General features: G+C 38.5%; 2 protein-coding genes across 3 annotated transcripts; one reads left to right on the forward strand and one right to left on the reverse strand.

Moving 5' to 3' along the window:
* Positions 1 to 26327, reverse strand: LOC141334013 (NLR family CARD domain-containing protein 3-like). Of its 2 annotated transcripts, XM_073839160.1 has the most exons (9): positions 26072 to 26327; positions 22659 to 22690; positions 21348 to 21364; positions 18123 to 19895; positions 17806 to 17979; positions 14885 to 15058; positions 11605 to 11775; positions 1001 to 1047; positions 1 to 521 (listed from the first exon to the last, which is right to left on the reverse strand). In XM_073839160.1, the coding sequence occupies exons 1-9, from the start codon at positions 26325 to 26327 to the stop codon at positions 1 to 3; spliced, it is 3165 nt and encodes a 1054-aa protein (XP_073695261.1). The 2 variants fall into 2 exon arrangements, with proteins under 2 accessions (XP_073695261.1, XP_073695260.1); XM_073839159.1 differs by lacking the exons at positions 21348 to 21364; positions 22659 to 22690 and adding an exon at positions 23183 to 23206 and having other exon boundaries at positions 18123 to 19917.
* On the forward strand, positions 8475 to 10040 carry LOC141333353 (uncharacterized). Its single transcript, XM_073838337.1, has 3 exons — positions 8475 to 8728; positions 8946 to 9228; positions 9399 to 10040. Exons 1-3 carry the CDS (start codon positions 8475 to 8477, stop codon positions 10038 to 10040), a joined length of 1179 nt encoding a protein of 392 aa, XP_073694438.1.

Genomic DNA, 26327 nt, shown 5'->3' on the forward strand with positions numbered 1-26327 from the left:
TCAACAGAATTTTAATGATGATTGATAACCAACAGTAAACCCCAGATAGAGCGGCTGAGTGAATGTGGTCTGGACTGTGTGGATGATGCTTCTTTTTTTAGAGACACTGTAGTAGTACAGAGTTCCTGCACCGTGATCCACATACACTCCTATTCTGCTGCAGATGGACTCTACAGGGAGATCAGTCTCTATCTTATTGTGTCTGAATGAACATCTGGAGGGAGAGCAGATCAAACTCCAGGACTGGTCATTATTTCCAAACACACACTCATCACCCGATCCCTTTCTGCTGATGCTCCCATATGACACAGATATTAACACATTATCTCCTCTCCACTCAATCTCCCAGTAACAGCGTCCACACACACTTTCTTTACACAACACCTGAGGATAATGATCAAATCTGTCTGGATGATCAGGATACGGCTGATAATGTCTCACCCATGTCACCTTTCTTTCCTCCTCAGACAGAATGAGTTGAGTGTTTGCTGTGTTTGGATCCAGATTATGAAAACAGGAATCTGAACACAAGAACAGAGACATTTATAACACAGCAACAATCACTACAGCTGTGTGTATATCAGAGTTTTGTGTGCTTGTGTGTGTGTGTGTGTGTGTGTGTGTGTGTGTGTGTGTGTGTGTGTACCTGGTATTCATCACGTTATGGGGACCAAATGTCCCCACAAAGATAGTAATACCAGTAGATTTTGACCTTGTGGGGAACAGGCTTATAATTCATGCAAAATGAGTTTTTTTGAGGAAGTAAAAGTGTGCACAATCTCCTGTGAGGGCTAGGTTTAGGTGTAGGGTAGGTGTAGGGCGATATAAAATACGGTTTGTACAGTATAAAAACCATTACGCCTATGGAATGTCACCATAAAACATGTAAACCCAACATGTGTGTGTGTGTGTGTGTGTGTGTGTGTGTGTGTGTGTGTGTGTGTGTGTGTGTGTGTGTGTGTGTGTGTGTGTGTGTGTGTGATTGTGTTTGTAGACGTACATTTATGCAATCCCGCTCTAATCCTGATCTGTCCTCCATGATCCACACTAGAAAACACACACACATTGTCACATTCCATTAGTAAACACACACACACACACACACACTCAAAAACACACTCTTATTTGTACTGGAGTTTTAATAGGTGTACATGTTGTGCCATTTTATCCCTTTTATCTGTGTATTTCTTTAAATGGTCTTGGACTGCCTATCATGTCATTGATCAAGGACAGCATAAAAGAACAGCATGCTAAATGGTGTCGCCAACACAATGTGTAATCACCAACAGCCAGGAATGTGGACTTACTTTTAAGGACATACATTTCCAGTAAGCCACATCACTAATGTGAAAACGCAAGGGAAACACTCTGGTGGATGCTACAAAATGGAATGGAACACAATGCATAGTGGTAGAGCGACCATCTTAGATCTCTCCTACTCTACCCGTATGAGCGCTCACAGAACAGCATTCAAACATACAACGAAACATATGTAAAGGGGGATTAACATGAACAAAATTCAAAATTAGGTGGCTGTTACAAGCTGTAATAGCGGGAGCTAATCTAATAAACTCAGTATGCTTCTATATTGTACTGAAAATTGCTATGTGAGTGTTGTTGTGCTCTCAGAATCAGAATCAGAAAGAGCTCTATTGCCAAGTATGCTTGCGCATACAAGGAATTTGTTTCAGTGTTATTAGCTTCCAGTACACAGGGACACAGACAATAAAAAATAAGAGAATAAGAAAAATTACACATATGTAAGCATAAATACACCAAAAAAAAAATAGAAAATAATAATAATAGTTTGTAAAAAAATAAATTGACAAATAAATATGTATGTACAGTTGTGCTATAGGTGATAGGATGGAATACAGGGAAGTGTTAGGGTGGAGGTGGTATCAGTAGATATCAGATTATTCCACACATTTTTGGACAATGGGAGGAACATTTTAACTGTTCATAATGTGGATTGCCTGGGGGAAAAAACTGTTCATGCGTCTGGTAGTCCTGATATTTGGGGCTCTGTAGCGCCGGCCGGATGGTAAGAGTTCAAAGAGGGGATGGCATGGATGTGAGGGGTCCAGAGTGATTTTCTGAGCTCTTTTCCTCACTCTGGATGTGTACAGTTCTTGAAGGGTGGGCAGGGGAGCACCAATAATCCTCTCAGCAGACCGAACCGTTCTCTGCAATCTTCTGATGTCTGATTTTGTAGCTGAGCCAAACCAGACAGTTATTGATGTGCACAGAACAGACTTGATGATGGCTGAGTAGAACTGTCTCAGTAACTCCTGTGGTAGGTTGAACTTCTTCAGCTGGCGAAGGAAGTACAACCTTTGTTGGGCCTTTTTTTTTTACAATGGAATCAATGTGAGTGTCCCACTTCAGGTCCTGGGAGATGAAACATCCCAGGAACTTGAATGTCTCCACTGTAGCCACAGTGCTGTCCATGATGGTGAGTGAGGAAAGTGCAGGTGGGTTCCTCCTGAAGTCCACTCTCATCTCTACAGTTTTGAGCTTGTTCAGCTCCAGGTTGTTGTGACTGCACCAGACAGCACAAGGCTACATGATGTTGCCCCAGGTGGAAGAGACACTTGTGGGCTATATCCCCCCTGGAAGCTCATGCTCTCTGAAAAACCAACACTGCTGGGATGCTGGTTTTAGCTGGTTTATGCTAGTTTTTTTGCTAGATAATGCTGGTCCTTTGCTGGTTTTGTGCTGGTTCTTAGCTGGTCATTTTGATGGTCAATGACCAACATAAACCAGCTAAGGACCAGCATAAACCAGCAAAGGGCCAGTTTAACCAGCATACCAGCATCAAAACATACCTAACCAGCATATGCTGTCTTTTCCAACTGTGACTACAGATTTATCTATTTTTATACCAATTTCAATTTTGCCTTTCATCTCTAAAGTTCAAGAAAATTTTTGTATTTTTTCATTCACAAACTTTTTTTAGAGTAAAATAAAGTGCTTGAAATCTGTCAGTCAGATTTTATAGCAAAATCTATAGTTTTTAGGAAGCGTGTTTCTTTTTATTGCTATTCTGATGATAAACAAATTTGTCTGTCATTGCAAAAGATTAATAAAAGTGTTTTAACTCTGCTTTTAGACTGTCTGACATCAAAAGCTGGATGTCTTTAAACTTTTAAAAACTTAATGAATATAAAACAGAGAACATCTTATCCAGGCCAACTGATAAATCTGCTTTTCTTAATTTTAAGAATTGTTCTCGTCCCATGACGAGAGTGAGACTGACAGGACAATGGTGGAGACTAAAGCACAACAAAACCTTTGTTAATAAAAGGTAGCATTTCTTCATTTAATATAAGCGAGTTTTTCTTTGTTTTGTTGTTGTGTTTTCATTAAAAATAATAACCACAAACTACATTACTGTGTAAAATAAGGGAACAATCTAAAGACCTTTCCTTTATTTGTGGGTATATGTGTCATCAATCTTACTCATTTTATTAATAAGAGTTGTATGTTCAATATAAGCAAGTTTGTCATTACTTTTTTATTGTTGTTGAGTTTTTCATTTAAGAATAATATCGAATTGCCACGTGTTCCCTGATTTGCATGAGGATTTAACCTTCTGGGGTCAAATCTGTAAAGGGTCTTCTTTACAGATAACAGATGACAGACTGGGGGGCAGCCGTGGCCTAATGGTTCGAGAGTCGGACTTGTAACCCAAAGGATGCAGGTTTGAGTCTCAGGTCCGGCAGGGATTGTAGGTGGGGGAAGTGAATAACCAGCACGTATTTCTGACCATAAACTTCTTGACTTTAGTATCCATCTTCCTATGCATTCTAAATGTCTTAAGACTGTTATTTCATACCGCAATCTGAAAGCTATTGACACTGTATCATTTTGTACTTCTATTGTCTCTTCGAACCTCTCTGATGTCATTAATCTCTCTTCTCCGTCTGTGATACTATTGAATTACCACTCTATAATTTCTGAAATTCCACTGCAGCATGCTCCTATTAAGACCAGAAATGTCCCCGCCACTCACTCTTCTCCTTGGTTTACCCCTGAGCTCCATATTCTTAAGGTTGCTGGTATATGGCTTGAACGTCTTTACAGGAGAACCGGTCTTACTGTTCATTATTTGGCATTTCTTGATCATCTCAAATCTTATAAATCCGCTCTCACTTCAGCTCAATCTAATTTTGTCTCTGCCACAGTTAATAAATCAAGCAATAGGCCAAAAGCATTATTTAATACAATAAATAAACTTACTAACCCCCTCCTCAGGATGCCCTACCCTCAACTGAGTTTTGCTGCTACTTTTTGGATTATTTGCTTGAAAAGACTAATGCTGTCCACCAATGTTTCCCTACTGATACAGAGCTCAGCCATCCACCAAATCTATCCAGTCAGTCTCTGTCTTGTTTTTCCCTGATGACCCCAGATTCTGTCTCTAAGCTAATCTTGAAATCCAACTCTTGATCCTGCTCCTACTTCTCTCCTGAAACTTTGTCACTCTGTCATCTCTACACCTATCTCTCACTTCATCAACGCATCTCTTACCTCCACTTCATTTCCTCTGCCACTAAAAATTGCTGCCGTTACACCTGTGCTCAAGAAACCCAACATTGACCCCTCAGTTTTATCTAATTATCGTCCCATTTCTAATTTACCTTTCATATCTAAATTACTAGAAAGTACTGTTGCTGCCCAACTCCAGTCTTTTCTAGTTGATAATAATCTTTTTGACCCTTTTCAATCAGGTTTTGCCCCCTCCATAGTACTGAAACTGCACTGTGAACGATCTACTGCTTTCTGTTGATTCTGGCTCCTTGTCTATATTACTGATACTTGATCTCAGCTCTGCCTTTGATACTGTCTCCCATGATTTACTTATTTCTCGTCTCTCTGATCTGGCTATTTCTGTTACTGCTCTCTCTTGGTTTTCTTCATATCTCTCAGATAGACAATTCTACATCTCTGTTAAGGATTTTCGATCGCCCACTGTCCCCCTGAAGCGAGGTGTTCCCCAGGGATCTGTACTAGGCCCACTATTATTCACAATTTACCTAATCCCTCTTGGTCTGATCTTACAACGTCATGGTCTACACTATCACTTTTATGCAGACGACATCCAGCTTTATTCTATCTGTACACCTACTCCATCTGCCCAAATAAATAAAATCTCTGCTTGTGGGAAGGACATCAAAGATTGGTTTGACTTAAATTTTCTGAAACTTAATATGGACAAAACAGAGGTAATTTTCATTGAACCCCCAGCACTTACTAGCAACATTTCTTCTAGCTTCACCTGTGAGATTGCTGGCTCTCACATCAAAACATCTACTTCTGTCAAAAATGTAGGTGTAATCTTCGTCTCCAGACTCTCCTTTCAGTCTCACATTAAATCTGTCACTAAATCTGAATTCTTCCATTTACGTCGTATTGCCCAACTGTGTCCCTTCATCAGTACCAAAGGTGCTGAAACTATCATCCATGCATTTGTCTCATCATGCATTGATTTCTGTAATGCCCTTTTCATTGGTCTGCCTGCCAGCTCCATCTCCAGATTACAATATTTTCAAAACTCTGCGGCTAGAATACTCACTCATACAAAACGTTCTGCCCATATAACCCCAATCTTGTATGACCTCCATTGGCTCCCAGTTGCATAGCGTATTAAATTCAAAATTCTCCTCCTTGCTTTTAAATCCTTAAGTGGCCTAGCTCCCTCTTAGCTTTGCAATATGCTTGTCCCCTACATGCCTACTCGCTCACTACTTTTCTCCGATTCCGGCCTTCTTGCTGTCCCTCGGTACCGCCTCTCTTCAATGGGGGGCAGATCATTTAGTGTTGTTGCACCCAAACTCTGGAACTCTCTACCGCGCTCACTCTGTTCTGTTACAGTTTTTTACAGACGCTAGGACACATTTCTCAATACTTAGGTCACTTTTGCAAAACTCTTCACACAATTCTCCTAACCGACTTTCAGTTTGGCAAAGCAGTTCATTTCACATTCAAAATGCACTACAACTACCAAAACACTTTACTCAGGTCTCAAATAAACTCATTCTTCCAGAACACTAGCAAAGGTTGACAGCCGACAAACACACTTTGTCACCCACAAAACAATGAGCTAAAAAACACTAACAACATGTAGCATTACACAGTGTTTTCTTGTGTAAAACAAGGACACATCTCTGTTTATAATTGCAATATATATTGTTTATAACTGCAATATCTGTTACTGGAATGAATCAGACATGATGCAGAATTCGTCAATATTTTATGTTGTTTATTAATTTTTATTTTTTTTGCACTAAGTAATTCCAAAATACAAGAATTTGTATACACACCATCCACTGATACAGATACAAAAGTAATGCTAATCTACTCATAATGCTATTTTTAGATTTGAAATATGTTTCAATAAAATATTGCTGTTGAATTTTGCTGTCTTATTCAGTTTTGCATTATGTTATTGTTTTGAACATAAGTTTAACAGTTTTGAAAACAGTATGTAAGCACGTGCAAAATGTCCTGTACATACAAACATTTTTGGCAGTTGCTGTTGTGTCTGAGTGAGAAAAGTGAAAGGACCGACTCACTGGCACGAAAGCAGTCCAGCGATCTGGTTGAAGGTTTACTGCATGTTCGGTCTTTTTACAGCGCTTCAAGATTTAGTTTCAATTTTGATCTGGCTCCATACTAATCTGACTCCAATTTTTAATTGATCATTAAATTTAGACTGTATTTCCAATCAAAAGGTTATCATAAATATAGACTATGAATTAATTTGGGAATTTGATTATTCTAGACATTCCATCTTTTCAATTATCCGTTCATCAGGGACCCAATGTCGCTTTTATGTCTCACGTCGGCCTTTACGTGGATCATACGTCACAAAATCGCCAGTCTGATAATTAATCAGAGGTTGTGGGAGACTAATGCACTCTTGACCAGCCGCCTACTGCTTGCTTCGTACAAAAGTGTAGTTTACTTAGTCTTTCCCATGCTCAACTTGTTAACTTCAGTGATAAGCAGAAATCAGGAGGTCTTCAGAGGATGTGCCTACTGCTTCATCCGTTCCCGCGCCTCCAGTTTGTCTAATCCTGGTCTTATTTTGTGGTAACATCGGCCTCCATGATTTAATAGTTATAATGATTTCAGGACGTATCAGAATAGCAAAATTTAACATTTTATTTGTCAGGTAAAAATGTATCATGCCAATTACACAATTAAACAATGAGAATCCAATTCAGTTTCAATTTAGATACATACATAACCTCAGTAACTCAAAGAAGTATCTAAGAGTGAAAAAGCATTCCTGACTATCAGAGAGACACACTGCAGCATGGGAGACTTGGAGGTTTAGCTCCAGAGACTCTTGTATACAGTGGGGTTAATTTGGCTACAAAATCCCCCCGTACTGTTTCACCACTTGCCTTATATACCAGACCAACACAAACATATCTTCTAATCAGTTGTAAAAATACAAAGACCTTTTGGTCTTTCAGGAGTTCTCGCAACCCCAGGCTCGCACCTGGTTGGGGGTTCACATTTGCCCCTAAAGGGAGAACACACCCAATGGCAACAAACCCAATTCTATGGAAGTTTTCAATCTTTCTTACAGTATATGTGACTGCTATGAAATTGAGACCATTTTACCAAACACACAGAGACCATTAAAATGATATCAAACATGAAGGAGAAAAACAATATATTCACAAGATATAACATGTGGATGATCTTACTGATTTCCAGCAAAAGCTTTTGGGAAGAAAGGTGAGAGAGTGGGAGAAGAGAGGGGGGTAGGTCAGGGTGGGGTTGTTTGCTTTCTCTTTGAAGATCGATTCTCCTGATTCCAGTAGTTTTATTGCTTTATTGCATGGCAGCTGTTTTGAGTTCCTGTGTTTTAATTCCATGAGGAGATAATTTCACTCCTTACAAAAGAATTCATGAAATTTGAGAGATGTAGTCTTTGAATGCATTTTGTGCCAAAACAATGATAATTGATCCTCAGTTTAGCCTACATAGACTACTGTTGTGCTCACTGTGTCAAGAGTTTTGCAAAAGTGACCTAAGTATTGAGAAATGTGTCCTAGCGTCTGTAAAAAACTGTAATACAGTTTTTGCCCATTGCTTAAACACTAAAACCGAATGCTTAGATCAAAGCCTCAATACCTAAACTTCTTGAAGCATACTTTAAACACAGTGTAACCATAGCTTAAACACATTGTCAACTTTGCACTTTGTTTGCAAATCTGTGACACACTTATTGCGAAACAATACACACGTTTTCTTACATTAGACACATTGTTCACAAACAAAATCACCTGTTATCATTGGGTTAACACTCTGTTCAAAATGCAAAACTAATCTGGCAATTGTAGGCACTTACATACACACCTGAAAACACTTGCACAGAAAACAGAACACCAATCGGTCTGAGCCTTAGCACTACAAATAGGCCTCAGGTAAACCATTTTGAGAACTTTGGAAGCATGGAGGCCATGAGAGTCAGAGTTAGAGGAGGACAAAGAGGGAGAGGATTCGGACGTGGAAGAGGTCGAGGACGAGGACGAGTACAAAGACAAGGACCAGTGCGTAGACGTGTGTCTGATGACATCAGGGCTACTCTGGTGGACCATGTGATAAATCATGGCCTGTCCATGAGGGAGGCTGGGCAAAGAGTCCACCCTAACCTCCGTCGCTACACAGTAGCATCGATAATAAGAACATTCCGACTGGAGAACAGGTATATCTTCAAGTTTCCACTCCAGACTGTACCTACTGTATGTGTCACATGATTCTGTATCATATTACAGTAACTGTACTATACAGAAATAGGTACTGCTGTGAAGTATATGTAAAAGAGAAAAACATTGTGATGATACAGTACTATGTACAGTTTGAAATTACAGTATGTGAAAAAGAACCTAATCAATGACATCTTGTGGTGGCATTTTCTACAGAATGATTGGACGACCTCCTCAGGGTGGAAGGGCACGGCTCTTCACTGAACAACAAGAGCTTGCCATCATAGAAATGGTCAGAGAAAATAATGCAATCCGACTTCGAGAGTTGCAACAACGCATCATTGAAGACAGAAATGTATTCAACCATATCAACCGGGTCAGCATTTCTACACTAAGTCGCATCCTAAAGAAACATAACTTCAGAATGAAGCAGCTGTACAGGGTGCCATTTGAGCGGAACAGTGTCAGGGTGAAGGATCTGCGCCATGATTATGTGCAGGTATGTGTCACTTTACTTTACATACTATATATTGATGTGGGAATGACGGTTTATGCTGCCCCTGCCCAGCCTGCAGCTTGACCCAACCCAGCACCTACTTGTGTGAAATTCTAGACATTGTAGTTACTTTATGTGTTTTCAGTAACACTACTCAATATTTTCTGATACAGACAGTTCTGGATTTTGATGCTGCCGAACTGCCACATGAGTTCATCTACGTGGATGAGGCAGGCTTTAATCTGGCCAAAACCAGGCGTCGGGGCCGTAACGTAGTTGGGCAAAGGGCTGTTGTGAATGTCCCTGGGCAGCGTGGGGGAAATATCACCTTGTGTGCTGCAATTAGTGTCCAAGGAGTCCTGCATCACCATGCCACTCTAGGTCCCTTCAATACAGAACAGATCATTGCATTTTTAGATGCACTACATGCTGTTGTGCAGGAGAGACCAGAACAGCCCAGGTTTGTTATCATCTGGGATAATGTTAGTTTCCACCGGGCAGCTCTGGTCCGAGATTGGTTCAACAACCATAACAATTTTACAGTTTTATACCTGCCCCCTTACAGCCCTTTTCTAAATGCAATCGAGGAATTCTTTTCAGCGTGGCGGTGGAAAGTATATGATCGGCAACCACACGCCCGCATGACTCTTCTGCAAGCAATGGAAGAGGCATGCGGAGACATTGAAGTGGGATCAATCCAAGGGTGGATTCGGCACACAAGGCGATATTTTCCCCGATGCCTAGCCCGCGAGGACATCGCTTGTGATGTTGATGAGGTCTTGTGGCCAGATCCGAACAGAAGGCGGGATCCATAAGCCCCTGGCCCCCCTGTTTTTTTTTTTTAGTTTTGTTTTGTTGCTAAATTTGAGGATATTTGATTTTATTTTTCTGTATTTCTGTATGAATGTTTTTTTTTGTGTAAAAATGTTTGATTACAGAAACTCTACTTTTGAGTTTGAGAAAATGACAATAAAAATACAAACACAAAGACTGCAGTGTTTTATATAAAGCCCATCAGTGTGTTGCGGGTGATATGAAAGACTAATTCAAATGGTCCTTGTGTGTATGGTTTTGTTGCAAGAATTTCATTTTTAGAAAGGAGTGTTAAGTTTTGATTGCTGTGTTTCATTTTGGCATAGATGTGAGTTGTTAATCCCCAAGTGCTATGTCTGATTTATTTGTGTGTAGAGTTTTGACATAATGAGCCAAATTCTGCAAAAAGTGTGTAAGCAATAGGCAAAAACTGTAATATCTCAGAATTTAAATCTTTACTCAAAACTCACTTGTTTTCTGAATGTTACACTTCTGATCTGATAAACTGATCACTTTTTTTGATCAACCTGTACTCTGCATATTTGTCTCTTAGGTCTTGTTTTGTATTTCCTTTTTTGTTATATTTGACTACTTGTACGTTTGTTAACCTAATGTTTCTCTACTTGATTACTGTTTCTTTCAATGTCTGTTTGTACTATATCTTCTTTGCTACACTCATTGTAAAGTGTCCTTGAGCTCTGGAAAGGCACTATATAAATAAAAGTTATTATTATTATTATTATTATTATTATTATTATTATTATTCATGATCATTCATGCCTCCTTGCATACAGTCGTTCTAAACAAAAAGTGTCTTCAAAAATTTAAATCTATATACTGTTTTGTGTAAACAAGTGAACTAGATGTTTTTCACATCATTTGGTAGAAAAAAACTCTAACCTACCACATCCAGTTCTCAAAAGTCTTGTGAACAAATATTCTGTATGTGTTTCATGACCTTATTTCAGTGACTTCAAAAATTTAGTTTTTCACTAAGCATGCATACACGTTGTTTTCTCAAAAACACAAACATGTGCATTCATGTTGCTTACATATTATTGTAGCCCAATATGTGCTGATTACAATGTAATCAGATTTAGGCCATTCATATGTTTTTAAGATACTGAAAAAAGCACAAATGTCAGGGCATGTCAAAACTTCTTCAGGGCCCCAAAACACCCTCAGATTCCAGAGGGTTAACAGTCGTAGATGGGGCCTGTAAAATGTGACGTCACCTTTTATAGATTCAGCAAACAGCTTGTTCTGAGACACTACTTATGATTTATGGGGATTAAATAAAAGGGGTGGCTGGATTTTTATCATTATATAGTGGTTATGTACATAAGTGTACACACTGTCAACACACACTTATGTTCAAACAACATGTACAATTTAAATTCTGCATAAGAGGTACCCTTCATTTTATTTATTTATATATTTTAAGGAGTTTATATATGTATATAAACATGTATGTTTGTATGTGTTTTTTAAATGCTTTTCAATGTGGCACAGAGACACTGAGGAGTTCAAATAATAAAACATGAAAACTCTTGCTGCTCAACATACTTGAGTTTGTCCAGTGTCCATTTTGGGTCCAGTTGTTCAGAGAGCAGCTTTACTCCTGAATCTCCTGGATGATTGTAGCTCAGATCCAGCTCTCTCAGGTGAGACGGGTTTAAACTTAGAGCTGAAGACAAATAACCAAAGCCTTCCTCTGTCACCATACAGCCAGACAATCTATAAACACACACAGCAACAATTAACATCATATTAGTTTGGTTAGGCAGAAAGAGGATTCTGTTTATCTGGGCAACAAAAGTACAATTTTTGTGCTACCTGGTGAGCATCATTCAGAGCTCCATTTACTCACACTGTATTTCCAGAGCTGTGTGTATGTGATTGATATGGGGCTGATAGCAGGTGATGATTTAGCAGGCTGTTCTTTGTAGTGAACAGGGTAATATGGGTTATATTTGTTTTAGTTTTTTAGTGGACTGCGGAACTTCATAGCTAACACTTGTGGTAAGTGCTTTCATTTGCTAGTCATGTAGATGGGGATGCCCGTGTGACAGCGACTAACTGTTACACAGGTTAAAATGTTATTTCTTTGTTATTTCTGCCTTGTTAGTTATGTCTGTGTTTTCTAGGATGTAACAAGATTATCAATAATCAATAATATCATGGTCACATTACGATATGAAAAATTAGGTCTTTCAGGCAAAAAGTGTAGTTTTTAAAATAATTCTAACATAAAAGTTTGTTAAGTTTTTGGGGGGCATTATGCTTTGACACAGTATTTGTCAAACACTCAAACCGAAAGTGCAATACGGTTTAATCCCTTCAACAAGTGGGTAGTCGTGGCATAATGGTTAGAGACTTGTAACCCTAAGGTTGTGGGTTTGAGTCTCAGGTCCGGCAGGGATTGTAGGTGGGAGGAGTGAATGTCCAGCACTCTCTTCCACCTTCAATACCATGACTTAGGTGAGACCCTTGAGCAAGGCACCAAACCCCTAACTGCTTCCTGGGCAACACAGTTTGTGTGTGTTCACTTCTCACTGCTGTGTGTGTGTGGACTTGGAAGGGATAAATGCAGAGCACAAATTCCAAGTATGGGTCACCTTACTTGAACACACATCACATCAAATCCCTTTCCTTTCCTTTCCTGTTTTCACTGTGTGTTTCAAAGTAAAGCACACACATTGATCAGAGTGTGAGCCAGTTTTTTCCGTGCCACATCTCTGCTCACAGTAAATGAATGCAGCAGACCACCAGTTATGCTTTATTTTTACATCAGATAATTACAGCTTTTCACTAGATTTGTTGTGAGATGTATTTTTGTAAGCCTGTTTTCAATAAAGCTGGAGTTTCCCTTTAAAATAAAAGGTTAAAAGTGCAGTATGAATTGCTGACAGCTAGTGGTTTAAATTGTTAACATTACTGCAGTCCGGTTTCACAATATCTCTTTCACGTGTAGAAATTAGGAAAGAAGTATTGTAATTTCTCTAATATAGTGTAATGCAAAAATAATATACCTATGAAATATATTTTTTTTTAATTTATCGATTACTATTATCTATTACTGTCACTGTAGTTATAACAATTAGTTTGGCTTCCTAAAAGACCAGTGTGAATGCAATTTAGACTGAGACTGTATATCAGAAATAAAGAGAGGGTTATGTCCTCTTTGACGTTCAGGTACAAGTCAATTCACTGACTTTTTTTTTAGTTAAGAACATGCAAAGTGCATTTGATAGAATTAGATTTTTTAAAAATATTGCAATAAATGAATGATGCGTTTATATAGTGCTTTCATTGTGTATTGCTGTACACCCAAAGCGCTTTACAGTCATATGGGGGATCACTCCTCAACCACCACCAGTGTGCAGCATCCACTTGGATGATGCGACGGCAGCCACAGTACAACGTGCCATTGCGCTCACCACACACCAGCTACAGGTGGAGAGGAGAGAGTGATATAGCCAATTTAATGAAAGGGGATTATTAGGAGGCCAAGACAGACTAGGGCCAGTGGAGGGAATTTGGGCAGGACACCAGGGTTACACCCCTACTCTTTTTACGAGAAGTGCCATGGGATTTTTTGTGACCACAGAGAATCAAGAGCTCAGTTTAACGTCTCATCCAAAGGATGGTGCTTTTTTACAGTATAGTGTCCCCGTCACTATACTGGGGCATTAGGACCCACATAGACCACAGGGTGAACACCCCCTGCTGGCCTCACTAACACCTCTAGTTTTCCCAGGAGGTCTCCCATCCAGGTACTGATCAGGCTCAGCCCTGCTTAGCTTCAGTGAGCAAACAGTCTTGGGCTGCAGGGTGATGTGGCTGTGGCCTATATATATTGTATAAATATAATATGTATAAATATTGTATCATGGACTTAATATCGCAATATTATCATATCTGTTTGTTTTCATATGCCTAATGTAATCTGTGGTGGGTTGCTACATGTATTCATTGTGAACTGTTAAGAGTGGCCAATGGCCTGTGAATAAAGTATCTAGAATATCTACCATCCAGCAGTTTTAATTTTGACTGCCAACTTATTAAAATAATCAAAAACAACATGGAATCAGTATTCATTAAAAGAAATGATAGAAGTTATTCTCACTACAATTATCACCATTTAAATCATACATTTTGAGTGTAAGGCTACTGAGACAGCAAGCTGTAGTTGCCCATAAAATTTTAATGCTTAGAACAGTGCAAAAGAAGCTTTAAAAATTATATTAAAAAGAATAACTAAGCATGATAATTTATGCAATTTTAACATAAATGTGCATTTTTCAAAGTGTTTTAGTGTTCTCAGCAGATTTTTAATTACTGCAATGTAAGTATTTGCAATGTCCATATTTGTCCTCCAGTAGAACTGAAAATTAACAAGGTTAACAAAGGTGCAACCCTGCGTCAATATGTTTATAAGACACTGAAAAAGCACACGTATAAAAGCATATCAAAACCCCAAAACACCCTCAGACCCCAAACTTATCTACTCAGCTTATCGAAAGCTGACAATGTTGATAATGACATGCCGTCTAGCAAACGTATGTGGCAGCAGTTTTAAATAGATGTTCTCAAAATAACCTTTCTTAGCACAACAGGAAACCATTTCATTTAATATTACATATGGCACCTTTAATTTTGGACCCTGTCTGAGATGCCTTGTGCACACACAGCCACTAGATGGCACTGCTAGCTCAGTAAGTGCTGTTGAAAAACAGCAAATCTCAGATGTTTTATACTGTTTACATGGGTCATACTTTTCAGGGAAGAAAATACAGACTTCTGTGTAACTACAAAAAAAATCACATGCCAGCGAAACATTTACCTCAGTATCTTCAGCTGACAGTTTGGACTCTTCAGTCCATCAGAAAGAAGCTTTATTCCAGAATCCTGCAGGTCATTGTCACTCAGGTCCAGCTCTCTCAGGACGGAGTTGGATGATTGTAAAACTGATGACAAAATCTCACAAGACTGAGCAGTCAATTTGCATTTGGAAAATCTGTAAAGGAAAAACAATTCAGTTGCAAATGTACTTTGACCGCGAGGGGACATGTTCGGTTAACTTAATTAGATATTAATTCATGGGAATGTCATGACTTGTGGGAATGTCATATTGTATTGTGGCCACAAGATTATTTTGTCATGGTAATGAAATCATTGTGGTCTCAAGATCCTGTGTTGAAGGAACAACATATTTTTCTTGTGGCCATGAGTTTAATGCATAAACAGACCTGCATGACCATAGTAACCTGGATTATCAGAGATGGATTTATAGATATTTTATTATGAATTAGGAAATTATTATATTATCATAGAAATTAATACATTATTAAATTATTATATTATCCATAGGCAATGCTGTCTATGCACAATGTAGACAGCATTCGAATGAATTTATCATGAATAAATGCTACATAAAGTACATAAAATGAAATAGGCCTACAACAAAACAGTTTTATTTATCCCACAGTCTTGTAAGTCTGATTTTTTGGTGTTATTTTTATCAGTAGTAGTATTATTACTATTATAAGTCTATTTTTATTGGTTATATTTTTATATTTGTTTATAATATATAGTTTTTTCCCTTAATTTTGATCTCTCTTCATAACATTCTGAATGTAAATGATAGCCTCATCATCATAGCCTCAATTGCTCATCATGCCAATAAAGCTTTGATTATGCTAGGTCCATATAACTGGGATTTTTAGTAAACTGCAGTTTAAAGGTTGAATTTAACATTTTATTTTATTTTGACTAATTAATATTAATAATTAATCATGACTAAATACTAGTTATAGTGTTTCATTGAGGAATAAACCAGTCACATAGTTTCATTTGTAAATGAAAACATGCTAATTTATCATCACACACGGGCATAAATACAATCATAAAGTCAAAACTGTATTAACATAATTGTCAGGCGTTTACATAAGTATTTGCTATATTTTGCAAATACTGTAAACACTAGGGATGTCACAATACTCAATATAATATCGAACCGTTCCACGGTTCAATACGTGCTTGTGAATTGCGGTTTTTCGGTTTTGCATCTAAATATCTTCCTTCCTTTTATTTCTCTTGGAATTTGCTGTATGTTTGCCCAAGATTTCATGTGCTGAAATGAGAAAACGCTTCCCCTCTTATATTTGAAAAAAATAAAATAAAATAACGCAACACGCAGAGCATCTTCCATTCTAATGATATGCAATGATAAGCCTTTCTAATCCTGTTGTCCAACAAAAGTTATAAAAACAAGTTACAAAAACATTAAAACTTGTTTTTAATTCACAACATCAGTCGAGTGTTTGAAATAACTTCCTTATGTTGTGATCTGATGTGGATTCTCATCACAGAATGAGGCAGACGATAAATTCTATACTCATATTCAATGTATGTCGATTAGCAATAGCTTATGAAAATACCCGAGATGGCTTGAAGAACACAGATAAACCATATATTATTGCAGACGAGTGTTTATTGTCCTTAGATTTCATCATTCAATCACATCATTTTTGCACAAGGGCGCCCTCTGGCATCCAGTATGAATGAAACCCATTCTATTTTGCGTAAAAATCTAAAAAAATATACCACTTTCAATAGAAAAATTAAGCAGACACATACTAAACCACACTTTATCTAGTGTGCAGAGGTTTACAGGAGTATTTTGTTCATTTGTTCCAAAAAAAAAAACCACACTGAAGTGGCAAGATATCAGAACCGAACCGAAAACCGTGGTTAAAAACAGAGGTACGTATTGAACCATGGACTAACTGTATTGTTGCATCCCTAGTAAACACCTGACAATTATGCCAAAAAAATTTGACTTGAATGATTGTATTTATGCCTGTGCCTGTACAAATTAAACTACATGAATGATTCATTCCTCAATGCAACACTATAGTATTTATATAGTCTAGTCTATTAATTAGACAAAATAAAATTAAAATATACTGTTAATTTCAACCTACTGCATTCCAGTAAAAATCCCAGTCATATCATATTATGCTAATCAAAGATTTATTTGCATGTCCAGCATTTACAGTAGGCTATCATTTACATTTAGAATGTAAAGAGATCAAAATCAAGGGGAAAAAATTTATGTAAAAATATAACCAATAATAATAGACTAATAATAGTAGTAGTAATAATAATAATATTATGATAATATTATAAATATTATAGAAAAAAATATGATCGGTTAATGACCTTACAAGACTGTGGGGTGAATAAAAATGTTTTCTTATAGGCCTATTTGATGTATTTTATATAACATTTATTCATGATAAACTTCAGAATGCTGTCTACATCGCACATAGGCAGAATCGCCTATATTTTACATAATTCTTCATTCATAATAAAATATGAATAAATCCATCTGATAATTCCGGGTTACTATGGTCACGCTGGTTTGTTTACGCATTAAACTCATGGCCAGTGTTAGAAAAATATGTGGTTCATATAAAGTCATAAAAAGTATTGGCCACAAGAAATGGATTTTCTTTCCTCAAAACAGAATCTTGATGCCTCGACTTCATATTGCGTGACCACAACATAAGGATGTTGTTACCTCCACAAAATTATCTCATGGCCATGACATAATAAGACATTCCCACAAGTTAATATGTCATGGCCGTGACAAAATTAAGTGAACCGAACTGTCCCCTTGTGGTCACCATACAAATATAATAAATGTAAGCAGTGTGATCTTTTAAAATTAATGTTAAAAAAAATCTAATGAAATCAAACCTTAGTATCTCCAACATACAGTTGGGACTCTTCAGTCCATCAGAAAGAAGCTTTACTCCTGAATCCTGCACCTCATTATTACTTAGGTCTAGCTCGCTCAGGACTGAGTTTAAGGATTGTAGAGCTGAAGACAAACTCTCACAACACTGAGCTGTGAGATTACAAAACTGTAGCCTGTGTGGAGAACAAAACAACAATATTATTTAAGGTCCAGTTCTGACTATTAACAAACCACTAGCTATGATTTTTAACTGGTAAACTCTTAATTTGCTGCTTATTGATATTTAGTAAGGTAATTGTTAAGTTAAGACTCTTACAGTGCTCTTCTGGTGTTTTTGATCACTGGCAGCAGTCTTATCAGTGCTTCATCAGACTTTCTGTATTTCTGAAGTTCAAATTTCTCTTGAGTCTTTTCTGACATCTGGAGCACATAAACCAGAGCAGACCACTGAGCAGAGGAGAGATTCTGTGCTGCAAGATTTCCTGAGCTCAGATTCTTCTGGATTTCCTCCACAGAGTCATCTTTCAGTTCACTCAGACAGTGGAAGAGATTGATGGTCCTCTCTACTGATTCCTCCTTCTCTATAATCTTTTTGATATAGTCAGCAGTGTCTTTGACAGTCTCTGATTTGAGCTCCAATCCTGGTACTATCTCCTTCAGGTTACACTGATTGGACTCCAGTGAGAGACCCAGGAGAAAGCGGAGGAAAAGGTCGAGGTGTCCATTCTCACTTTGTAAAGCCTTCTTGACTGCAGTCTTATTAAGTTTAAACAGATTCTTTTTGGACACATTCCATGACAGTTTCTTTTTCCAGGAATTAAGAAGTGGGTTTGATTTCCTGCCTCTGTTAACTAAAAACACATAGAGAGCAGCAAGGAATTCCTGGATGCTGAGATGTACAAAGCTGTAAACACTTCTTTTAGGAACCTTTTCCTCCTGAAACATCTGAGTGCATAACCCACAAAACACTGCTGCTTCACTGACATCTAGTCCACACTCCTCAAGATCTTCTTTGTAGAAAATCAGATTTCCTTTCTGTAGCTGTTGAAATGCCAGTTTTCCAAGCTTCGGGATAACCTGTTCAAAAGACCTGGCATTGGCTTTAGGTTCAGCATTATCCCAGAATTTTTTTTCCATCTGTTGTTGCTGAGTAAGTAAGAAGTTTATGTACATCCCTGTGAGAGTTGTGGGTGTTTTGTCGTTGCTCTCTTCAGCCAGCAAAGGTTTTAGAACTGTGAGAGAGATCCAGCAGAAGACAGGGATGTGGCACATGATGTACAGACTCCTGGATTTCCTGATGTGACGAATGATTTTTCCAGCATCCTCAGGACGGCTGTTGTTGTTAAAGTATCGCTCTTTCTGGTCATTGCTGAATCCTTGTACCTCAGTCACCTGATCAATGTATTCTCGAGGTATCAGACTGGCTGCTGCTGGTCTGGATGTGATCCAGATAAGAGCAGAGGGAACCAGTTGTGTCTTGATAAGGTTTGTTACTATGACACTCACTGTTGTTTTGTCATTAACATCTGTAAAGCTGTCATCCTCTTTAAAGCTCAAAGGGAAGCGACATTCATCCAGTCCATCAAAGATGAACATGACCTTACCATCACCCTTAGGAAGAGAGGACAATTCTTCAGGACTACTGAAGAAATATTTGTTCAGTAGTCCAATGAGACTGTAATCTTTTTTAAGCAAATTCAATCTACGAAATGGAAGTGGGAATATTAAGACTATATCCTGATTTTCTGTTCCTTCAGCCCAATCAAGGATGAATTTATTAACAGAGACAGTTTTTCCCACTCCTGCAATCCCCACTGTCAGCACTTTTCTGTTTTGTCGACTCGTGTCACCCTGAACTTTAAACATGTCATTACACTTGATTGGCGTCTCCTTAGAGGTCAGTTGCTTGTGATTTGATTCAATCTGTATCACCTCATGATCATTCACTCTTCCTCCAGTCTCATTCTCCACCACAAATAAATCAGTGTAAATATCGTTCAGGTATTCTCTGTGACCTGTTTGAGAATTACCAACCAATATCCGGTTGTAGTCCAGTTTTAATTTGTCCTTCAGTTTGAGGCTGATCTCTCTGTGGTCATGAAGAGGAGGTGGAATGTCAACTACAGCATTTAAGAGAGAGGGAAAAAACGAAGTGATTATATTTTTTAAAAATTCAAATTCTGATTACAAAAAATAAAGCACATTTATGAAAATAATTGTAGTGGACAGCAGGGAAGATGGAAATCCCCTTTCCTCTCTCCATGTGGAAAATTTCATGTCAGTGTGATCAGGCTTTTGTGGACGTATTTATTCAACAGTACCCCATGATTTTTATTTATTGTCAAGGTTAAATTCCTTGAATGGCTCCTTGTAATATAGAAAGGAGCTATATGACAATCTCACACTGGTATTAAATGGTTAGTTCACCCAAAATAAATAAATAAATAAATAAATCTGTCATGAATCACATGGTTGTTCCAAACCAGAACTTCATTCAAGTCTTTATATATTTTATAAATAGAGTGAGGTTTTTTTTTTTTTTTCAGATAGAAAAGATAGAGATAGAGAAGCCTTTTTTTTCCTTTTTCATAATATAAATAGAATAAAGACCCTTTTAGAGGTGACGCTATGATTACGACACAACACTAACTGGAGGCAAAACAAAGGGAAAACTGGAGGTCAATTCAACCCAGCACAGATTCGGCCTCATAAGGAGCCTAAAAACTCATCTTTTTGTGATGTTGGTTTCCAGTATCAACGTAGTACAGGCATCAGTTCAAAATAGATCTGCATACATGCTGCCTCTGCCTTACAAAAAAATATAAGGACAGCTATTAAATGCAATAAAACGAGAGCACTGGACAGAAATGATCGTCAAAAATGCTTGTGTCTGCAGTGCACACTTATTATCAGAAAAGGTTAAATAAAGTGTTGTCTTTTGTTATAAGTTATGGTTTGTGTTACGCGTCTAAATATTTCTTATGCATCTCAGACTATGTAGTGTATGAAATAATGTCTGTGTGCATGTGTGTAAAACAACAAACTGACAATTTATATGCTTAATTATCTGTAATTGTATATACATTGTTATGATTGATTGATACTGGTATTTTTAAGATCTTGGTAAGAAAGAATCAAATACATAATTTTTATTTCTAGAAAATATACATCTTACATCAAATGTGTATGATAGTAATTAGGGATGCACAATATGAAGATTTTTTACCGATAGCCGATAATTAAGTCCTTCTTGAGCCTGATGGCGATGCCGATACCGATACCAATATTTTTATATGATAATTTTGTGCACCCAGGAGAATACAAAATCTAAGATAAACCAATGAAATGTAAATTATACTGTATATCTGGATCTAACAATCATAGCAAACATCAGTGCTAACTCTTCAAAAATGTTTTTATTTTTTTGTGTAAAACACCACAATTCTAAATAAATAAAATGCTTTGACATTTGTCAACCTGGAAAAAATTAAAAGTGCATCATGGAGTAAAGTCAGGTGTCCAAATGTCCGGTAAAGCTTACGTGTAATCCATTCTTATCTTATTAGAATAAAACATCAGAATCGAGATAATAACATCTCAACTGTTCAGAATGCCGCAAGCCCAATGCAGGTCATGTGACATGAACCAACCAATCAGCTTCACCCTTTCCCTTAACATTGAAAGCACAGCCAAGGTGGAGAAACAGCTTATCATAGCAGTACAGGAATAAACATTTTTAAATAAATTTAATAAAAGAGCTACTGCATGCGATTTTTAATGCTGAAAATCCATTTATCCTTTGCTGAAACTTCCGCGTCTTTATGAAGAGCGCAGGTCATGGTTGCTTAGCAGCGACAGACGGCACAGCAGAGCAGGCTTCAGAGCGGTTTGGAAAGAAAGAGAAAGCGGAGCGCCTAGCGTTTTCCACGCGTTTTTAGGCGCGACATGTGAACGGCCCCTTAAACAGATTCACCGCGATGACGACCTCTGAAGTGAGATTTATAAGATTTGTTGTGTTAAAAGTAGACGGCTTTTTACCTCCTCTCAGAATCCTTGCTAAACATGTGTTGCAAATAGCAATAGCATTATCCTCATCTTCCACCGTGAAAAACTTCCAGACCAGCGAAGGCGATGATGACGATACAGATGATGACGTATTAAACGCGACAAAGTCCGAGAGTCACTGCAGTTTACAGCTGCAGTGACTTGCACTCGGAAAGCAGATGAATCTCAGATAAACCAGACTGATTGATTGATTTACCAGCAATAGTACTTTATCGGATCGGATTTCATTTATTTATCGGAGCAATAAAAATGACGTATTTTTTACCCATATCGGTCAATAATTCATCTGTCCGATAAATATCGTGCATCCCTAATAGTAATGTAAAGGTACTGAAATATCACTGTAAACTTACATCATTTACAGGAGGTATATACTTTAAAATAACTATTTGGCCATTACATGATACATGCATCTTCAAATAATATATCAATCACATTGAATGGTTTAACTTTTTTGCATTTTGGCCCAGTTCACTCTTATGTAATTAGTTGTAAAAATCGTTGCCTGCTGAAACTGAAATATACATACATACATACATCTTTGTGACTAGATAAAGGTGAGCTCCCCTCCGGGAACTTGAGCTGCGTCCAAAAAAGTTATGGGGACCATACCGAACCACACTCTGATATACGTGTAGACTGACGAATAGAAGGGCGTGACATCACGGGTGGGTGAAATTAGCGACCAGGAAGCTATAAAAGCATGTGTGCCGGCAACGGCGTCAGCTTCTTTCATTCAGCGAAGCTCTGTGTGTGTGTGTGTGTGCGTGTGCGTGTGCGTGTGCGCGGTTTCACAGTTTTCACAGTTTGCATAGCTTTCTTTTTCAAGTGAAACATGTCTGAGAGCAAGGGCAAAAGTTTGAGTGAGGGTAGATCCAACCTGAGGGTTGTGATTCAGTCGAGGAAGTCCTCGGCTAAGCAGTCCTGACAATCAACCGGTCTCCTGCGAGTCAAAACCTTGGTTCTTCCCGTCCACTTGCGTAGCGGAGCTGAGGGGCTCGCCACCCCTACGGGGGTCCCTAGAGCAGTTAGTTTGGATTTCTTCTGCCAGTCCGTCGTAACAGGTTACAGAGCTAGCAGTTCAGGCAACACCAGAGGCTGGTTGCCTTAGTAGACTGTTTAGCAGCGTGAAAACTACTGCCCAATGTGGGTCAAGAGGCTGAAGTTCAGGATGCTGACACTCAATCAGTTCGTGTCTCAAATCAGTTCTGAGCTGTGGTGCTCGAAGCCCTCTGTAATCCCCCCTTCGAACCAATCAAGGAGATCTCAAACCACTTCTTATCAATAAAGACTATGTTGCTCTTAGCTATGTCTTTTTCGAAGAGAGTGGGGGACCTGCAGGCCCTTTCGGTGGCCCCATCTTGTCTTGACTTTGCGCCTGGTATGGCCAAAGCTTTCCTTTACCCTAGAACAGGGAATGTACCCAAGGACCCTACCTCTACCCCACAGCCAGTCGTGCTTCAGGCATTCTGTCCTCCTCCTTTCATGGATCAAGGCCAGCAGAAGCTTAATTGCATGTGACCAGTTTCTGCACTGAGCTACCCTGTGGCATAGGTCGGACCAGTTGCTTGTGTGTTACGGTAAACCTACAGTAAGAGGGGTTTACCGGCTGCTAAACAAACTCTGAGCAGATGGATCGTTGATACGAGTCCTCTGGTCTCCCCTCTCCGCTGGGGGTAAAGGTTCACTTTACATGCGCTATGGCTGCTTCTAAAGCTCTTCTCGCTGGTGTCCCAATGCAGGACATTTGATTTGATTTGATTTGATTTGATTTAACTTTATTAATCCCAAAGGGAAATTCTCATGTCACAGCAGCTCATCACAAAAAATAATAAAAAGGAAAAGATACTTCATAATACAATATTTCATACAGCCCCCTAGTTTCAAGCATCATAATACAACTCTACACTATATTACACAAATACAATTTAAAATAATACATCAATCATCTAATATGACATCGATTATATAAGCTAATGGCTGTTGGTAAAAATGACTTTTTATATCGTTCCTTATGGCATCGGGGCTGAATTAATCTTGAGCTAAAAGTGCTCACACATGCTTGAACTGTTCCATGAAGAGGATGACAATCTTGTTTCATTATACTGACCAATTTATCATTCTATCCTGTGCACTCACATCAATAGTGGGCAACGCGCAACCCACAACAGAACCTGCCTTTTTTATCAACTTATTAAGTTTATTCTTCTCCTTCTCAAGCAATCCCCCTCCCCAGCAGGTGACAGCATACAAGATCACAGATGACACCACAGAATCATAAAAAAGTCTTCAACAGTGCCTGAATCTGCAATTCAGCGGGATGGTCCACGCCCCTCACCTTCGTCAGGTTCTATGACCTTGACCTTCGTGCCACTCCTGGCGCTTCTGTTCTCTTGCCCTAGCTACTCCTAGGCAGGGATTTGGAATTCTTGAGGCATGGGCATCTCGTTCCCCATAGCGTTTTCGACGTAGCTCGAGTTCCCAGAGGGAAACGTCACAGGTTACGTATGTAACCCTGGTTCCCCGAGGGACCGTGATGCTTCGTCTCGAACCATACTTCCGGCATCCTTGCGAGCGCTCGCTTCACCCTTTGTAGCTGACGCTGTGGCCGGCGCACATGCTTTTATAGCTTCCTGGTCGCTTACGTCACCAGCCCGTGATGTCTCGCCCTTTGAGTAACGTTAAGCTTGTATGGGTCCCCAATCTGGTTTTGTTTGTTAAAGTTTACTTATTCAAATAGCAATCGAGTTCCTGGACAGTGAGTGACCTTACATATTCAAGTACAATTGGGTTTTAGCCAGTTATTTTTATTAAAAAAGCTAACAAACCGTAATAGCTAGCATTAGTGAAGCGGTCAGGGGATTATTTTTGCCTCCATCTAAGCCCTGCACACCGAAAAACATCACAATGTTTACTAACAGAAAAAGGGTCTATAGAATGCTAGAGGTTAGAGGGTCAAATAAAGATGGAAGAGATTTTAGCCGATGTTTTAGCCGATTCTTGAAGATGGCTAAGGACTTTTTAAATATTTAGATTTTAAAAAATAAAGTGATACTGAAAATAAAGTATTAATACAGATGCATTAACATACAAAACTAATGTCTCCTCGTGTCGAAACCCTTTGGTGAGAAAGCAGAGTATGTAGAAGTTTCAAAAACTGTTAACCATGCAAAGGTTCTTTGGGACCCAAAAATGAAACCGAGAGGACTTTTGGTGGACCTTTAAATATCAGGAGCATTGGTTCAAAGAGTGAACATCTTTTGTCTTGTTTTATCTCTTTTATCCAATTCATATCTGAATCTGGACTTTCATTGTATATCCGAAATGTGGTTTAAGCAGTCATCTTCTACAAGTGTTTTTATGATGCCTGGTTATCAATGTTTTATATGTGACAGAACTTTGGGAAGGGGAGGGAGAGTACTTATGTATGTTAAAGAGACAACGCTAGATTTAATTTTCACTAACAATCCTGAAAGGATAATCATTTGATCACTAATTACGGTTAAACCACTGATGTCATATAGACCAGGGGTTTTCAAACCTGTCCTGGAGCCTCCCCTGCCCTGCACATTTTGCTTGTCTCTCTCATCTAATACACCTGATTCAAATCATCAGCTCATTAGTAGAGACTGCAAGACCTGAATTGGGTGTGCCTAATAAGGGAGACATACAAAATGTGCAGGGCAGGGGAGGCTCCAGGACAGGTTTGAAAACCCCTGATATAGACTATTTTGTTGATATTCTTGGTACCTTTCTGGACCTTGAAGGTGATAGAAACCTTGCTGTCTATGTAGGGACAGAGAGCTCTCAGATTTTATCAAAGGTTTCTTAATTTGTGTTCTAAAAATGAATGAAGGTCTTACAGGTTTGGAACAACAATAAGGTGAGTAATTAATAAAAGGATTTTTATTTGAGCTAACCCTTTAACATATAGCACACCAAACAAAACATGAGACTTTATGACGGTTAGGATTATTGAAAGTAACCGTTTCATGCAGAAGTTGTAAAATCACGGCTAAATGCACTGTTTCATTAAATGTACTTGAAGATGTTTTGCTATTCTGCTTGGGCTTGCAGTTTTTGCTTGTTGTTATATTTGTCACTTCAATGTACAGGCAGTGATTGATATTTACCGAATATCTTTTCTAGTTTTAAAAGCTACTCAAGTTACAGTCACAGTGAATAAAGTGTTGTCAATACCTGGAATAGGTCTGTTCTCAAGCTGCTCAGCCAGATCATTCTGGTTCATCTTTCTCAGGATGTCGACCATGATCTTTACAGCTTCTGCTCCAAAACAATTCACCATTTCATCCACTGTTTTTAACCTATCTGCATTCTCAATTTCACACTTTGGTATAAACTTATGATTAGCCTTTAAGCGCCACTGAAACTCCTTCAGATGAGCTTCTTCCAGTTCCTTCAGTGAGTTCAGGAGCTGCTCTTTAACAGATGCCAT

This window comes from Garra rufa, chromosome 4 (genome assembly GCF_049309525.1).
Source record: "Garra rufa chromosome 4, GarRuf1.0, whole genome shotgun sequence".
In the NCBI taxonomy this organism is placed as follows: Eukaryota; Metazoa; Chordata; class Actinopteri; order Cypriniformes; family Cyprinidae; genus Garra; species Garra rufa.

Coding starts and splice junctions, on each gene's coding strand:
- LOC141334013 (XM_073839160.1), bottom strand. CDS start 26,327: ATGGCATCTGTTAAAGAGCAGCTCCTGAACTCACTGAAGGAACTGGAA. Junction 15,059..17,805: donor TGTATGTTGGAGATACTAAG/GTTTGATTTCAT, acceptor TTTCCTTTACAG/ATTTTCCAAATGCAAATTGA. Junction 522..1,000: donor TAGAGCGGGATTGCATAAAT/GTACGTCTACAA, acceptor TCTTGTGTTCAG/ATTCCTGTTTTCATAATCTG.
- LOC141333353 (XM_073838337.1), top strand. CDS start 8,475: ATGGAGGCCATGAGAGTCAGAGTTAGAGGAGGACAAAGAGGGAGAGGA. Junction 8,729..8,945: donor ACATTCCGACTGGAGAACAG/GTATATCTTCAA, acceptor CATTTTCTACAG/AATGATTGGACGACCTCCTC. Junction 9,229..9,398: donor TGCGCCATGATTATGTGCAG/GTATGTGTCACT, acceptor TTTCTGATACAG/ACAGTTCTGGATTTTGATGC.